This window comes from Lycorma delicatula, chromosome 1 (genome assembly GCF_047948215.1).
Source record: "Lycorma delicatula isolate Av1 chromosome 1, ASM4794821v1, whole genome shotgun sequence".
In the NCBI taxonomy this organism is placed as follows: Eukaryota; Metazoa; Arthropoda; class Insecta; order Hemiptera; family Fulgoridae; genus Lycorma; species Lycorma delicatula.
This window is the reverse complement of record NC_134455.1, coordinates 185,288,722-185,307,904: the sequence shown is the minus strand read 5'-3', so window position 1 is coordinate 185,307,904 and position 19,183 is coordinate 185,288,722. Positions and strand designations below refer to the sequence as shown.

The 19,183-nt window shown below is 28.5% G+C and overlaps 1 protein-coding gene across 1 annotated transcript in view; it reads right to left on the bottom strand.

Moving 5' to 3' along the window:
* LOC142317727 (opioid-binding protein/cell adhesion molecule homolog) overlaps nt 1–19,183 on the bottom strand; it is a 306,375-nt gene that overhangs the window by 180,446 nt on the left and 106,746 nt on the right. The window contains exons 2-3 of the mRNA XM_075354275.1: nt 17,585–17,792; nt 1,070–1,228 (exon numbers count right to left, since the gene is read on the bottom strand). Of these exons, the coding sequence (XP_075210390.1) occupies nt 1,070–1,228; nt 17,585–17,792 (367 nt within the window). The remainder of the gene's footprint in view (nt 1–1,069; nt 1,229–17,584; nt 17,793–19,183) is intronic.

Sequence of the window (19,183 nt, the reverse complement as noted above, 5' to 3'; positions counted from 1 at the left end):
TGAAATCTATTAGTGTACCTTTGGTCCATCTTTGTATGTATTTATTTATAGTTTTTTATATATTTATGAATACAGTATAAGATATGGATACATACACACACATAAAACTTATCTAAGTAAAGTTGTTTTGATGTAACCAACTACTGGCCCAGGGGTTGGAAAAATGGGATTTTGAAGAAAAAAAAAACCATACCTCCCTTTATAGGCATAGCATCGAATCTGTTTAAAGTGTACGTTAGTCCCCTAAATATTATCTAAAGCTTTAGTCCGAAATAAATTTTGATATGACTCCTTACGGAAAGAGATGACCAAAACGAAAAAAAACAAAAAAAAAAATATCGCTCTAACTTTCTTATTAAATAAAATATGAAATTCGTTTAAAGTTCTTACTATTTTTTTTTGGATAAGGGCCTAAAACTTATCTAAGTAAAGTTTTATGATATAACCAATCATTGATCCAGTGGGTGAAAAGAATAAGGTTTCGAATAACAAAAAAACCATACCTACCTTAATAAGCACAGTATCGAATCGTTTAAGGTGGTCATTAGTCCTCTAAACATTTCCTAAAAATTTTGATATGAAACAATTATGATCAACACTTACGGCAAAGGATGACCAATATTTTGCTGGAATTGTAAGATTGGGCTATGCTAACACGTGAAATTTTTTCACATGCAACCATTGTCGTATTGAATAAATTTGATGCTTTTCTTAATTTTGAGGTGGAAATCTTTTTTATCCCCTACTTAGCACCGATGAAATCTACCCCCGCCTTTCGGCGTGCAGAAATGGATTTTTTTATTATAGATTATTCAAAACTGCAATCTTTTTTTAAATAGTGGTAAATACTTATTACATCTCCTGAATAAAAATATAGGACTGGAAATTTGAGATAATTACTTTCATTATCTGTGTTATGAATCTGATTTCGAAAATAAAGTTTCTCATATTGTTTATACAGTGTTGAAAATTAAATAAATCCTTAATTTGTGAAGAAGAAATACACACACACAAATAAACAAACAGACAAACACACTATCTTTTTCACTTAATTGCTAAGTATAAATACCTTCCTGTCCATTTCCGAGAGGGATAGTTTCACTTCCTTCACGTCTCCAAGTGATGCTAGGTGTGGGTGATCCGGAAGCTGCACAACGTAAAGTAACATTGCTTCCTTCTCTCACGACCATATCTGTACTTGTAGGATAATCTAATATATCTGGAGGTACTGAAACAAACATTAAATAAAATCATTTATTAATATAAATTAATTAAAAGTTAAAATTATTAATGTAATAAGAGTTTATAAAGTTTCAGTATAGATTCAGAAACGCTTTGTTATTGAGTGCCGGTTGATGAAAGACACCCTCTCACCCTTATTTCTGCGTCTTCCGTAAAATTAAGCTAGACACTAATTTTTTGGAGCCAAATTAATAAGGTTTTATAAGAAATAAAACCTTGAAAAAATAGGTCCGAGAACTGTATTTTCATTAATTTTTCGAGAAATCTGTGCAATTGACACGTTTGTATTTAGTTTTCGTGGACGTTATTCATAGCATTTTACTCAGAATCACAATCTCTAGAAGTTTTGCTTTTATCGTTCATGTATTCATTTCCTATATAACAAAGTTATTTTACGCCAAAGTATATTTTTACCCAAATATTTTTTGTGTTTTACCCTAGGTTCTCAAAAACTAAATCTTTAATATACTTCTGGGACATATTTTTTTAAATTATCTGATCAGATTACATATAAAACACTATATTTACTCTTATTACGGGTCGTAAGAATTACATTAGGCCTTAATTTTGCCGAAGGTGCAAATTTCAGGGCGAAATCTTTTCCCAGAATACATTCGCTAATGTAGGGTTTCTGAAAGTATGTTTCGATGAGTTTTCTTCTATATTTTTTATAATACAAACAAATTTTTTTTTTTTTAAATGTTTATTCTCCTTTTTAAAAAAATTATTTAATCAGTTTTATTAATTCACCAATCGGTAATAATGAAAGAGGTTTAAAAATTTTGTCTTGTAACTGTACCGTATTTACCTATGTTTATCTTTCAACTATGAAAAATTTAGCAAAATGAGAATGGGTGAGTAGATTTTAATTTTCTTTTCACAATTACCCACGAATCTTGATGAACATTCGTTTAATGTAGTATGTTTTGGATTGCCATTTGAATTTTTTAAATTGGTGATAGGAGGTTGCAGCAGATAACTATAAATAATGTTTCATATTATGCCCAAAAATTATTATTATATCACCCACAATTTTTGAATAATTAATGTGGAAACATATTAAATGAACACTCCATGTAACAAATACCTAACCAAGAAATAAAATATGCTTTCAAATTTTATCTTTACAACAAACATTTTATCATTTTAAAAATCTATTTTTTCAACTTCCAATAAGTTACAAATAAACTTAAGCTGAAGGACCACCATATGAAATTGGTATTCAAAATAAAATTAAAATTAATTGTAAAAAATTCACCAAAATTTTTGTATGTGTTAAATGTTTGTATCTTATGAAATTCCATTTTTGAATAGGTTTATATCCAAATCATTAAAAATGTATGGTCAACTTGATTTTGAATTATTTTTAAAATCCATATTATTTTTATAAAATAATTAAAACATATAAACTATAAACCCTATGCTTCATGTGATCGTATGTGAATAAAACTAAATTAATTTTTTTATATTCTTGAAGAAATACTATTCATTAAAAATAATAAGAACAAACTAATAAATCTATAACATTTAGATAGGATATTTATTATATAACTTACCTAATGAGGTGTAATTTAACACCAGATAATATAATCAATTAAAAAATAATAATAGAAATACGTAGTTCCTTAAATTTATTCGGTTACTCATTTTAACTGAAAATAAATGAGTTACAACTTTCCACCGGGAAGAAAAAGTTTCCTTTAATTAATGCAACATTTTAAATCGCCACAACATCGAAAAGATTAAAGGGCACATTCTGTAATGACCGGTCTGGACTGTACAATAGTGTGCATAGAGCCGTCAAGCAGAACTACATTAGCAAGATTAGAAAGTGTGGTCACATCGCTACTGGTGTGATTCTAAATGAAACGGTACAGTTCGGGCACAATACAAGTTTTGGATTTTGGTGGAAAAGTTCATTTTATATAAATTTCATTAATTTAAGCTTTTATCTGAGGAGTAATATCACATTATTAATTATTAATATAAATCTGATTTATTATATTTTATATTAATCAGATTGTTTTATTCCGACGGCTTCACCCGATACATGTATTACCTACTTATAAAAGCCCTAACGATTATTCCTCCACAATTTTATTAAAAAAAAAACATACAAAAAACTAGTTTTATTAATCTATAATATGTGAAGGAGGAATTACTTTTTCAAAATTAAAGAAATGATTTACTAATAAAAATTACAAATTTTGTTTTTTTAATATTTTTTTTACGTAAGTCACTCTTTTTAAAACAAATTCAACGTGAATAGAACATACAATTTTTTCTCTTTTGTTTAGAATCACCCCGTCAACATTCTTTTCTTTAAAAATATGATTTTTTTCCGTTTTGCTTCAAGGTTTCATTACGTATAATGACGTTTCACTACATTATCACGAGCTAGAAAAATAATATTTTGTTATCGTCATATGCAGATTATAAAAAAAAGCTTCATAAGATTTATTTGCGATTCTCGATAATTATAAAAATTTGTTATTAATAAATACAATATTAACTATGAATTTATTTTTATAATAATAATGAAAAAAAAATTTCTTTTTTTCTTTCATCTATTAGTCAATTAATTTAAAAAAAAAGTTAATATTCAGAAAACAAGCATTTCAAGATTTCAATATTTTTCTTTTTCACATTTTAAAGTTTTGTGCGTAAACATACAAAATATTAATTAAAAATTCAACATGAGATTGCATATTTTCCCGGCATTAGCCTTGACAGATTTTATTTCAGATACTCATTAGGGTTACACACCATAGAGCTGCAGGGCTACTCTACCTAGCACCATGAAATGTTGAAACTTAGCGACGCGATTTGTACCAAATTTCTAAATTTTTTTCCTACTGGCCGTGTTTTTTACTTCCTTGTACAAAGTAAAAGAAGTATTGTGATCGCGAAAAATTTCGCTTTTCAGATTTCAACGGAAATATCCATTTTGACCATCCCTGAATCTATTTTTATTAGTTTCGGCGTGACGTCTGTATGTACGTATATGCGTATGTATCTCGCATAACTAAAAAACGATTAGGCGAAGGATGCTGAGATTTTAGGTTTAGGACTGTTATAACATCTAGTTATTCAGTTCTTCTTTTGATTGCGATCGAATGGACCAAAATTGTCCAAAAAACTGAAAAAAAAAATTGGACTTTTTTCTTAATGAGTAATAAGCCCTCATTAAGAGCTTTTCAACAATATACCATAAGTGATACTTATTTTCATTGGTTCCAGAGTTACAGCCATATAAAAATTTAATTAATGAAATATTTGGATCTTACAAGGGGACGGCACATCGGCTCAAATCCGACTTCATCTCCTTTTTTTTTAACTTTTTTTTAATTTAAATATATTGATTTATTTATTAACAATTATTAACTTCTGATTTTAAATAAAATTGACAATAAATAATATTCAACAACAATAAAAAAAAAATATATATATGAAAATATACCAGAAGTTATTAATGAAATCAAATTTTATGTATTTTCTTTAAAAAAAAAAAGTTGTACATGTAATTTAATAGGCGTACAAAGAAGTCATGTGGTGTCAACATCAGAGTTTTGTGTTTTATTAGCAGCTATAGTCTGTTGTAAACCTATACTTTTATTTTTTTTTTTTAATGAAGTGATGGGAATTAAAAATTTTCCGTACTATTAAAAAAGCTGTACTATATTTTCTTTTAAATGTTACTATTTAAAGTACATTATCAAGTTTTTGTACCTTACCTAGTACTACCAAGTTTTGTTACCTAGCGGCGCGATTTGTAAACCCACTTTTTTGAGTAAAAGTGATATATTCGAGTCCCACGGTACATCAAATGGAAAAAAGTTGTCTAACAAAATTCCAGGTATTATTTTAAAGTATTCTTTATTACAAATCTAATTACACTGAGATATAATTTATTCATGCATATTTATTTCCATTTTCATTTCTCTTTTATGTTAAGTAATCTTAAGAAATGTAAACATAGTCCTTAAGTTCTCCCTGCCGTAAAGTTCTGCGGACACTTGCCGGCGACGTTCTAACGAACTTCTTGATTAAAACTTTTTAAAATGTTACTTTTTATCTTTTACAATCAAGTTGTAAGACATTTCTATCCTTACAACGCATTTGGAAAACTATTATATATTTATATAAAAAGATTTGAAATTGGTAGATTTAAAGAACGAACAGTTAATTTGGAACTCATTTTTAATTAAAAGTGAAGGAAAATTTACATATAAAGTTAAATGTACAGGATCAGTCCTGATAATGCCTCATGTTGTGAATAAACATAATAATTAATACTTTTTCAATTGGTTGCTTTTATTTGTTTAGTTGAGAAAGTTAAAAGTAAGGAATATTTATTTTTAAAATTGGGGTATTTTAACATAATTTTTACAAAGATATTATTCCAATGATTATTTTAATTAATTTATTTTTTTATATGTTAAGAAAATAGTATGAATATCTTTTCGTAATTCCTTCTCTCTTTGACAGATAGTTTTTCCCACAAGAATGAAACTTCCTTGAATGATAAGAATAAATTGAGATATTCTAATGAAATATATGCAGTGAACTCTCTCATGGCGACCACTTCTATAGGTATACCACCTATGCTGACTTCTATAGGTGATCACCACCGTAAAAATCGGAACTTAAATAAATTACAGTACTGACGTACATTGTTCTCTAAGACACCACTCGCTAACCCGACCAAGACCATTACTTCTTTTTGGTCTAAAGCAAATTTTTGGCATATTTAAAAACAGTGTACGAGAAAGTTTTAATTCTGGTACAAACAATTTTCAATAACTTACAAAAAAAAATTAATTTAAAAACATATGACAAGGAAATCTAAATTTAAATGATGTTAAAAAATACACTGCTTATTCATTCATTTCTGTAATCAAGTAAGCGAAAGATATTTTTTATGGCCGATTCTATAGAATCCACATTTCTATCGTTACATAGGCATAAAAAAACATTGTTATGTCTGCCGCCAGGTAGTCAGCGGCAGACTTCAGTTCGGATTTTATTACAATCGCATTTAGTTGAGTTATATGGAAATCGTAAGTTTCGGTTTAAAGTCATTGTTGGTGTCTTCATGTGTTTTATTTTAGAATGTCACTGTACAGTTCTTTTTTAATTTCATTCCTAAAAAGTCAGGAAAAACAAAATTAAAACATTAAATTTCGAAACGCGATTAAATGCTGGCTGTAGACTTCACAAAGAAAATTAGCAAAAATATACGATCGTGGTAAAACACAAATCCAAGAACATATTGAAAACAAAAAGAAAATTTCATATAAAAGTGGTTTAATAAATCATATAAAATGCTATAATCATTTATAAATCATATAAATTGCTAATAAAAATACAAAACTGAAACGTTTCAACCGTTCAAAGAAGTGAATGATTTAACACTGACCTAGTTTGAAGGTGTCCGTGCACTATAATTACCCATCAGCAGTAAACCTCTACAAGTAAAAGCTACGAGTAATGCAAAAACTTCAAATTAAGACATTTACTGGAAGCAGTGGTTGATCGGAAAAATTCTGTGGCCGAAACAATACTGTTTAAAAAATTGTATGGTGAAAGTGAATTCGTCAGTGAAAAGATAGTGGCAGAGTGGTTGCTACAGTTGCCATCGTTAATAAAAGACTACGATCTTACGGCCATTTACAACGTTAACGAAATGGGACTTATTCAACGAGCTTTACCGAAAGTCATTAGCGTTCAAAGTTTACTACACAGTATATTTGTCTCCAAAAAAAGGAGTTTAGTTTTAAAAATTTTTTCAACAGTATCATATGATTTAGGAGATAAAACTTTTCGTATTTAAATACCAGTTTTCAAAAAATTTTTAATTTTTCAATGTTTCATTGTATCTCCTTGAAAAAGTTTTTACTTCTTATCAGATGAAATACTCGTATTAAGAGTGTAAAAATATAACAATACTTCTTTTATTCTTCTTTACTTTAGCGGAAAAAATCACACTAAACACAATTTAGAGTAAAGTAGCTGAATAATAGAGAGGCAGTAAGAAAAAAAACACATTTAAAAAAAAATATTAGATATGAATTTTAATTATTTTATTCATGTTCTTCAAATTTTTCAATCCATTTTGTTTGTAGAAGCAGCCTTAATTTTACAGTTTGTCATTTTTCAGGTGTTGTAACTTTGTTGAGAGCTACCTCTTTCCAAAAGTTTCAACAAAACAAATCTACTTATCTATTGATACGTTGCAAAAGAGATTGTAGATATGTCGAAGGAACAAAAAAAGATTAATGAATAACAGAATATATAGAATATACAACATACCTTCTTGAAATTATTTAAGTACGAAAATTTATTATTTGTTATGACAAAGTTGTGAATAATTTTACGAGAAATATTACTAATTATTTAGTCAAAGGAATCTGATTAGTATCCTAACAACTTTCAACCTTCACTCTTCCACACATACACACACACACACGCACATTCACACACACACATACCCGCGCCCGCGCGCACATCTACTTTCATTAAATTTGAGTTTATAATTTAATTGAATTCATATAATAATGGAGTAACGCAAAACTCCTTTGAATATTAATTATTAGTGATTTTAACTTAACTTTTTTGTTTTAAACAATGTAGTACAAGTAGGCGGTAAGCCCTTCCAAGTTAAAATCAGTTTATTAAAGAGGAATAAAAAATCTTATGCAAAAGAATTAAAAATCTGATTATTGATAAAATATAATATTTCGAAATTGTAATTACAATCTACAAATATTTATAAAAAAAAATAGAATATATCTCTACACATTAATTAAATATTAAAGTAAATAAATAAAATAAAATAATAGAATAAATACGTAATAATATAATATAAAATAATTAACTTAAAAACACTAAATAATATTTTATATTTAAATAAATTACCAATTAATTTAATTAAATTACACTACGAAATTGGTAATAATTATGCTAATGGGTCAGGGGAAAAAAATCGTATAGCAAATAAAAAAGAGAAAAAACTCCTTTAATACAATAATTTTTGTTTTATAAAAAAAAAAAAAATGGTAATATAAAAGCATTAGCCTTTATGGATAGTCATAAAATTTAAAATTATAAAAAAAAATATTAACTTTCCAAGAAAGTAATAATTTTAACTCTCTCAATTATTTATTATTACCCGGACGGAAAAATTTATTTTCCATCTAGCCAGGGGGGAAACTCCTTTGACCATCACTGTGGTAACTATCCTCATGCTTGTCAGAATAATACTGATAAATAACAATTAAAACCAGTTCAATTAATAACTATTAGTGTATTGTTATTTCTTCAGTGTAACAGTTTGGTCAGCATAGGATTCGAAACTTTGAATGATGTTAAGTATACGGGTTTCACAGTAATCGGCCCCAACTTAAAAATAATGGTTATAACTGGTTACAAAAAAGCATTTTACATGGTTCTTAGCGTTTCCCGGCAAACAACACAAGGAGGTAACCGTACTTCGTTTCTCTTCTTTTTTTTATGTGTTTTACTCAAGTATGTGTTTTTGTACGATGCTTTAACTTTGTTGGTTTAGCCACCACGCCTTAGATCGTCGCATCATTAAATCATCTTTTATCAATAAGTGAAAGAAATATCGAATAAGACAAAAATATATTTTTTGTAAAAAATTAATTTTAAATACTATAAGTGGTGTCGGAATTCGATTCAACCCACAGTTTGACCATAGTAAAGTTGAATATCCGCAACTAATACAATCCTAGTTATTACTGCAAGTCATTTAAACGACCACCGTCTGAACGGTGAGAAATTTCGTAACTACAATTATACCCGTACTACAATTATACTCGTACTACAATTATACAATTATATTCTTTCCACATGTAAAACCTATGTACCTGCAAAATCTCAGCTCAATTGGTCGAGTAGGTTTTGCGTGGAAGTGTAACAACTACATTCGTAATCCTCCTTCAGTATAGCAAGCGGGAATATCTGACGTCAGTAAAAGTGAAATTCCTTCTTTGAATCGGAGGTCGCAAGAGTACTCGAAAGGTCGATTTTCCGATCTTCCTAGATTGTATGCCGTGGTTACAGACAATAACGACTGTGGTGATTTTAGGGGCAAAGGTAAAACTTATAACCTGCCAGCTAAGATTGAATTCTTAAAAAACAAATTAACAATTATGACAAAGGTCATAAAAATTATGACCTGGAACGGCAATGGGCGTTATACTTTCATTGTTCAGAAAATTTAATGTAAATAAAGCGATAAAAAAAATAATTTTTTTTATTCCCCATATTCATATTTCATAACAAACAGGTGATTCACAAAGCATGCAGGACATGTTCTACTGGTGAAAATAAAGAAGGAAGTTCATGTAAACATAGGTTCAGAAACGCCTTGTTAGCGAGTGCCTGCTGGCAAAATCTCGGCCTGATTTTTGCGCCTTCGACAAAATTAAGCCAGACTGTAATTTTTTTATCGAAAGGTGGCAAATTTTAACTAGGTATTAAACGAAACAAAATTTTCAATATTAAAATCAGAAAAATTAAGTATTTAAGAAAAAATAATAACAAAAAATAGAAACACAAACAATAAAAAAATTGCTAAAAAAATCAAGATGAAACTTTTTTAAATTTCTCTAGCTTAATTTTATATTAAGCTAGAGAAATTTATAGTCTGGCCTAATTTTACCCAAGGTGCAGATATCGAAGCAAAATCATGAGACCCAAATTAATGGGTACGTTTAGTGATTTTATAGAAATTTGACCTGAAAAATTGGAAGAAAGTCCTGTAACTGTATTTTTAGCAGCTTTCAAAAAATCAGGAAAAAAAGAAAAAAAAGATTGGAGGTGAAAAAACATTTTGGTTGGCTTAAAATAATTTTGTTAAATGAATAATAAATACATGAAAGTTCTAAAAAAATACGGAAAAGAAACTAGGTAAAAATTTAAAAAATCTTCTCTTTATTTTTATTTTTTTTCATAATCTTCTTGAATCATTCTGTATGTGTGGCTGAAAATTTTCAACAAACAAAATAATTAAAAGATAGCACTTTTTTAATTTTAAATTATATTTATTGGAAAACATTTTAAAATATTTCATATGGTGCTCCAGCGTCTTACCCTTATGAACTAAATATCGTTAGAATGATTGTTCCTCTTTTTAGGCAAACTTTAGGTAAAATTTTAAGAAATGTTATGCAAAACAGAAAAAAAAATTCCAACACGGAAAAATATTTTTGGTAAAATGAATTGGAATCTTTGTTTAATGGAAACAATTTTTGCTTCTTTTTCACTTGAAATTAAAAAAAAAAAAACTAGGAAAAATTAACAATCTGGCCAGTGAAGATGATTTTTGATGACAATGTTCATTTAGGTATTTTGGGGTCTCAAAGATAATATTAGATATACATTAACAATTTCTATTCTGGATAATATATAAGAATTGAATCCTTCAGGAATTCTGTATTTAATTCAGAAAATTACGTAAATGACACAAATAGAAGTTACCCTGCAGACGAATAAAAATATTTCTCTTATATTGTATATGAACCAGGTAAATCGAACAAAGAAAATAATATATGTATATATATATATATATATATATATATATATATATATATATATATAAAACTAAATATATGTATTGAAACTTATATTACAGAATTGCAGAATTAAATAAAAATACAATGGGACGAAGTTACTATCAGAATTTATTCGATCTAATTAAATTGCTATAGTAGAACGAAAACAATATAAAATACAGTGTAGATGAATTAAAAGGAAACCGAAGGGAATCATAACAAAATAACAAACAAAGAAAGAAAAATCAATTCTAAAAATGTTTGGAAAACAAATTTTTTTTCATTTAAAAAAAAGGGATGGTATACAGAAATATCAACAGAAACTGTAATGGAGTACAAATAGGAAATACATGTACGTAGGAGTGGATGTGGAATGATGGGGAATTTTGAAAGCACCAATATAATATTTTATATGATATGCAGGTTTGGGGGAGCACCGAATGAGAATGAAAAGGAAAAGTGAATTATTTTGAATAATTAATCGAACAACATTGAATACTACCCAGTTACGGTAAACAAGAGAATTAAAAAAAAAGTTTTCACGTCAATAAAACAAAATTGGCCAATAAAATATTAATTAAAAACTTAATTATGATTATGAAAATTAATTTAATCACAAATATAATTAATTACAAGTAGGTAAGTGAGAAAATATTTTAGAAGATCAATAATTTGGCAATATTTAGATGTTTATTTTCATTTTTGATATGTCTGCAAGCTTATTAGGACATAGTGAAATTAATAATTTAGAAAACGTTTTCAAAAATAAAGAGTACCTTTCTGTTATAACGAGTGATCGATAATAATAATTTATCGATTATTTATATCGATAAATAATAGAATAATGTAAATGAAAAATAATTTATAATAATTTATCTATAACGTTTCAATAACAAGACTACACATAAGATTTTTTTATGACAAATCAAAACTGTAACGGTTGAAGACAAACTGCTCTGCTAAAAATAAACATGACAACATCACATACCAGCATTCTTAAGCAAAGTAAGGAGGTAAATTCGTTTCCGTTACTTTCCTTAAAAAGAATAATATAATATTACACATCAGCATGCCTAGTTCTTCTACCATTCAAGGAATATTTTTTATAGGTGATAACTTTACTATGGTTATCACTGAATCTGGATGAAATTAACATCATTACTTTCTTAAACGAAAATCTGTTTTTACATGAAATATTAAAAAAATGGAACGAAAATATGGTTAGATCGTGTTAACCTAGATTGTGGATACCGGTTTTCTTTGGCGGTTAGCTTTCAATTAACCACACCTCTCAGGAATGGTGGACCCTGAGAGTCATACAAGACTACATTTCATTTACGAAGACGATTTCATTTATACATATCATCCTCTGAATTTTTGTAATTTTTTTTTTTTAACCTCCGTTAAGTATAGCTTTGACATGTATCGTGTCAAAATACCATGCCTGACCAGGCTTCGAACCCGGGACCTCCGGATGAATCTTGTTCAGGCATGGCATTTTCACACGCTACATGTTATCTATCTCATCCTCTGTACCTAACGGTGGTTCCGGAGGTTAAAAAAAAAAACTTTTTGTATTTGATTAATTAACAATCTTCACCGGGTCTTTAACTCTATTACCCGGTTGACTCGGTAGCTGGTGCGTTAAGCTTCGCGGTTACACCAGTCTGCCGACAGTAAAAGCGAAATTTGTTGTATTTAAGTTATGAAATTACATTAGTTTAGTTAGTGCCAAACGTCGCCGCTAGTACCGCCACACCCGAACGAATTAAATACGGTATGCGCGCGTTGTATAGTTAGAATCATTGAATTAAATAAACGAAAACATATTATATTTAAATAAAATAATAAAAATTTTAAATTATGTTGTGTGTGTAGCTGTGCGTCAGAAACAACCCACATTTGTAGAACTGTAACGCGAAAGTCCTGTAATTGCGTTTACAACTTTTTTTTTTTTTTTGTTTTTATTGTCTTCCATCAACAGTTAGATTATAAGTAACAATATTTGTTGATAGTTTTTGGACGAGCAATCTTGTTTCCATTTTTTTTTCAATAAGTGTATATAATTCTTGCTCAGATTTGGTTTGATAAGCGAATTCCTTGTACTATAAGGTGCCGGGATTAATAAATAAATATTAAACAAGGTTTAAGATTAGGTTGCTGTGTATTTATTTGTTCTTTTTTTTTGTATTTACTATTATTTTTTTTTATGTCTTAATATCACACTATAATTTACATTCTAAAAAAATTATGTTTATTTAAATGTTATTTACAGTAATTAATTAAAGTTAAGTTTTACACATTATGTTGTAAGTTTTAACATTATTCGTTTAATATTTTTAACAAGACTAAGACAGAACAATATTTTCCCAAACAATTGGATTCAAGAGGAAGAAGAAGCGTCTCATAAAACTAGTTACACAATAAGAAATCCATTCGATATCAAGATTGAACGAGCCGTTTAGAGCAGCGATTTAAAAGAGGTGCAATTATGACTACTGTTTGTAAATTAAAATTATTTTTAAAAAACATTTTTTTCAAATACAGGGACAGGTCTTCAACAAATATAAACAGTAAATCTAGTGATGTTTTATTCCTGAATGTGTGAGATTTTGGCCTCCTGGATTGATATAAATAAGTTACAAAACCGGTCTCATTTTCAAAACCATTTTATTATTATTGTTGTTGGGTATTTTTTTGTGAATACATTTTTCATTATTTGTACTTCGTTAGGAAATTAATGGATAAATAAATGAAATTCTATACTATAACGGTCTTAATTGATCAATACACCTAAACGTCATTAAAAACGTTTCTTGTAATTTCACAAAAAAACAACAAAAAAAAAATACTTGAAAAATAAAGAGTTCATTAAATCACCAATTAAAATTTTAAATAAATAAGATGTGATAGTTTTAAATAAATATTTCATAAAAAATGACAGAGTTTTTCAATATCTAACTGATTTACAAAATTTATCAATTTGATATCACGTTCAATGTTAAGTTAACTTCATAAAGTCGATTGTAAAATAAAAAAGAAGAAAGATCTATACTAAAGAAGTATCTATACTATTCTAGTATCCTTTGGGTCCTCCGTTAGGTATTGCTTCAGAGGATGAGATGATTGATTTGTAGCGTGTGTGAAAATGCCATGCCTGACAGGGATTCGAACCCGGAGTCTCCGGATGAAAGGCCGACGAGACGTTATCCCTCGTGCCACAGAGGCCGGTACTTATAGCAAATCTAGAAATGAACAAATACACTCTCTCAAAGAAACTATGATAAGATACCTCTTGGTAAAGGGAACCCCTAATACGCTGTTTTCAAATGTAACAGCTGGGAAAACAATTTAGTTGTCATAACAACAGTAAATATTATACGGATTATTTATTTTTATCAAATATTTAGCGGTAGTTATTTACAAATTAATATTTATAATAAATGGTGTTTACTTAGTGCGCTATTAGTACCAAATAAGCAATATAACAAATAACGATGAAGTTAAAAATTACCACTTTAAGTGTATATATAAGATTGCAGTATTTAAACATCCAGTAAAATGAATTTACAATTTATTACAATGCGACTGCCATTGTTCTTTCCGTGAAATTAACATTATAACAAAACACTAAAATTATTTGACAAAAATTTAATAACTGTGATTACAAAACGATTTAAATATAAAAATAATTTACATATATAGATTATGTTATATAAATTAAACAGACTCAAAACAATGAATAATAAGAAATAAAAAAAATTGAAGCATGAAAACATTTACATCACAGTTCAAGTATAAAATAGAAATAATTATATTATAATGTATATATAAAATATAAATAAAATTAAAAAAAAAAAATAGAAGTGTATTAAAAACGAAATACTTGTTGGCTCGTAAGATTTGTAGATGACTGATTTTTAAAATAAAGGCTAATTTGTAAAATTAATGAAACGTAAAGTAAAAAATATTGGATTTCAACTTTATTTCTAAGTTTATTGAACAAAATTTATGTACGTACTAATGCAGTTACAAATATTATTTTAACGAATAGCTTTGTGCAAAATATATGACATACTTCTCTTGATTACTACATCTTTGGAAATATCTTTCTGCACTATAAACTAAACAAAAATCTAAATAAATAAAAACGGTTTAAGCATTGTTCTATTATTTTAATGTAAGAAATTCACATGAACAAAATAAAAAAGCATTTCAAATTTTGACATCCAAAAAATAAAAATTCAATCCTTCTTTAGGCTCAACTAAATTAGTTTTCTAGCATAAAAAAATGAAGCTTTTTGCTACATTGATTAAAAATCTTGATATTTACATGCAGTTGAAGAACATAAATGAATCTGAAACTGAAGTTAAAAAAAATATATATATATGTAATCGTAACTTTACAACCATTCTAAAAGTAGTTGGTTATACATACACATGCATGATGAAGAATCAATCGCCTAACTACATAAAATCATTCGCTGTAGTAATAATTTAAATAAATTCTGAACCAACAGTTTGGCCATAAAAAGCCGTAATATAAGCAGAACCAACAATATTCTGAATGTCATTTGTTTGTTTATTTTCTGTTCAAAGTTATGAAAATAAATACAGGGAATTTCATAATGTTCTTAGGAGTTAAAAAATTCAGTACACAAAAAGCATTTCACTTATCTAAATGAAAGTTATAAAAGGTGGTGCACGGACTCAAACAGTTTTTGGTAGATCTATAAATGTTCCATATGTGCTCTGGTGACACGGCACACATCAACACGAAAATCTAGCTCTTGCCAAACTCGTTCTAACATGTCATTTTCGATAGATTTGATTGCATTGATTGTGCGATCATATAGCTCAGTGATATCGTGCGGCATTGGTGGGATAAACACCATATCTTTTACGTATCCCCAAAGAAAGAAATCACATGGCGTGAGGTGATCTTGGTGGCCACAGCACAATGTGTTGGTCTTCTTCAGAAGCACGTCCTATCCAGCGCCGAGGTAATGTTGTGTTAAGGTACTGTCGAACCTCGTTATGAAAATGGGCAGGACAACCATGATGCTGGAAAATGAAGTCATTGAGTAGCTGAGAGATAAGCCATAATTATAACATATCCAGGTATATCGTGCCGATTACTGTCGTTTCCGTAAAACAGAACGGCCCATTCACTGCCTCACGAGAGATCCCACAAAAAACTCTACTTTCGGTGAATTCCGAATGTGTTCTACATAAGCGTGTGGGTTTTCAGTTCCCCAAACTCGCACGTTATGACGGTTTACTTTGCCGCTAATATGGAAAGTAGCTTCATCGCTGAAAATTATCTTGTTTACAAAACCTTCATCTAACAACATCTTTTCCTGTAACTGTAAACAAAAATTGAGCCTACGTGTTTTATCTCCATCAGAAAGACGCAGGATTAATTGACGATGGTACGCTTTGCATAATAAACGTTTACGGAGAACTTTCCACACAGTTGTTTTCGGAATTCCTAATTCTCTGCCTGCAGCCGCAGTCGATTTTGACGGGCTGCGAATGAAACTTGTACGCACACGTTCGACATTGACTTCTGAGGTTGATGGACGACCAGTTGATTTTCGCTTGTACAAGCAACAAATTTCACTGAATTGTTTATACCATGTACGAATTGAATTGTCACTTGGTGGCTCCTTATGAAATTCCAACCGAGACGCAAGTTGCACAGAAATTACTGACTTTGACAAGTGAAATTCTAACACACAAAACGACTTCTCGCTTCACGTGGCAGCCATTTCTCTACTGTCGAAGCCTAGCGAGCAAATGGTTTACAAACTGCTTAGTATATCTGGAAAAAACTATTTGAAGTACTCTTTCGTAGAGTACTTGTTTTATTCTTATCAGCGATATAGTTTTTTGTTAATGAATTTTCGAATCTCCGAACATTATGAAACGCTATGTATAATTATCAGGCCATATATAATAGTTATTTAATAATAAACTAAAAAAATCTTTCCGTTAACAATTTTGTAATAACCAATTATATGTTAATAAAGATGATTTTACTTCTTGCGTTTTATTGCACAGTGCAGCACTGCTCACCTCGGTTGTAAAGTGGTAGCGTCTTCGCCAAATATCCAGAAGGTTCTGCGTTCGTATCCCTGACAGGCTTCGTATTATTTAATACTCTTATTTAATTACTTTCACAATTATCATTAAAAAAATAAATTAACTGTAAAACTAGACAACTGATTTATTTAAGAGAATAAGTAAGATCTACTCGACCACATAAAATTTTTGATTGATCAGGGTGTCTACTCAAAACGATAACAGCAATAATTAACGTGAATAAGCAGCTCAAATAAATATATATAGGCAGCTCAAGTGAGACCTTCTTTGTGTTCATACAGGGACTGGCATTATAATGATCAGCTTTACTTTCAGATAAAGAAACTGAGAAAGCTGCCTGCATCAGTTACCTCAGTTATTTTATATGCAACACAGCTGTAAAAAGATGAACAGATTAATTTATTTATTTCTGTTGTAAAACAATGCATTCATTATACAAATTAGTCATATGTTCATATTTTGAAAATATAAACATTTTAAAATTATGATTTAAGTTTCAAAATATATATATGATTTTCAATATATATCGTTCTATTTTTCTATTATGTTGATTACAACTAGAATAAAACTGAATTTAAATCATGGGATCATAACGTAGTCATTTAATTTCAGATTAAATTAAAATTTTTATATAAATTAATTTGTTTTTATCTACTTACCAACAACTTGTAAGTAACCTAGTTGACTTTTCATAGGGTCTGTATTAATTTGGCACATGTACCACCCTCGATCTGATTCTCTCACATCTCTAATGCGTAATTCCCAAGTAAGATGATCACTATGAGTCACTCCAATACGGTGATTTTTTGTAATTACGTGACCATGTATTGTAAGTATAGTCTGAGTATCGACTCTTAACCACGCAACCTGAAACAAAATATAAACTTGTATAAAATATATATGTTATATATTTACAGATACGTGTTATATGTTCACAAATGTGTGATACAGACATGTTATAAAGCATGTATCTTCCACATATACATTTATTTTTATTTTTCTAAACTACTGTAATGCGTTTCAGAATGGTATGTTAAAATAATATTAGCTTATAATTAATATTATTAGCTAAACAAGCAAATATAGGCCAAAAATTATAAAAAATAGATGTTTGAATATTGTCAACCATTAAAAATATTTTTGTATGTTGACAGATCCAGGATAACTAAGCTGCTGTTTAACTGATATAATAACCTTATATAAATTAAATTATAACAGTTCTGCTAACTGGTATGTTTATTATCAAATGCCTGTGTTGCTTACTCGTTAAAGGAAATAGATAACAGTTTATTAATATGTACTAGCAGATAGCTAATTTCCCAACGTCAGATAATACATAATTAACCATTGTATAGCAAGGTAGATTAAATCAACCCACTGTTCAACTAGATCGACATTTGATATTATTATCCGATATAAACCTATTGGAAACTGGTTAACAATTTTTTTTAAGGATATGCATACATTTCCAATCGATTAATTCATTAATGGAAAAAGCTTAGCCTTTTATATATTATACTACCATCAAACGTTTAAAGTAAAGGCAATGTTAGTATTGAACTGTCTTAGTTGTAATTCCTCTTTATAAGTATATTTGTACATCTAATATAACATTATTTACATCTCTTATTATAAATCAACCCACTGTTCAACTAGATCGACATTTGATATTATTATCCGATATAAACCTATTGGAAACTGGTTAACAATTTTTTTTAAGGATATGCATACATTTCCAATCGATTAATTCATTAATGGAAAAAGCTTAGCCTTTTATATATTATACTACCATCAAACGTTTAAAGTAAAGGCAATGTTAGTATTGAACTGTCTTAGTTGTAATTCCTCTTTATAAGTATATTTGTACATCTAATATAACATTATTTACATCTCTTATTATTTATCTACAATAATTATTATTTTACGACCATAAACGACCGCAACAACCCATCTATACATAAAAAAGATAAATAAACAAAATGAAAAAGTATTTCTAATTTCAGTTTCATTTATTATTTTTGAAAAATTTAATAAAAAAGTAACTATCATCAGGGAAAAAAAATTTAATTGGATTGAAATCGTAAATATAAAAAGGAAAGATTGTTGTTATAAAAATAATAATTAATTACTATAATCTTTTCCGCTAAAATCACTCTAATTTTTATCATTCATTCATTCTTTGACAAAAGAGTGAAGCTAAGAAAGGTAAGTAGTACTCAACATAGAAAAAAAGGAAATATCAAATAGAAAAACAAGGA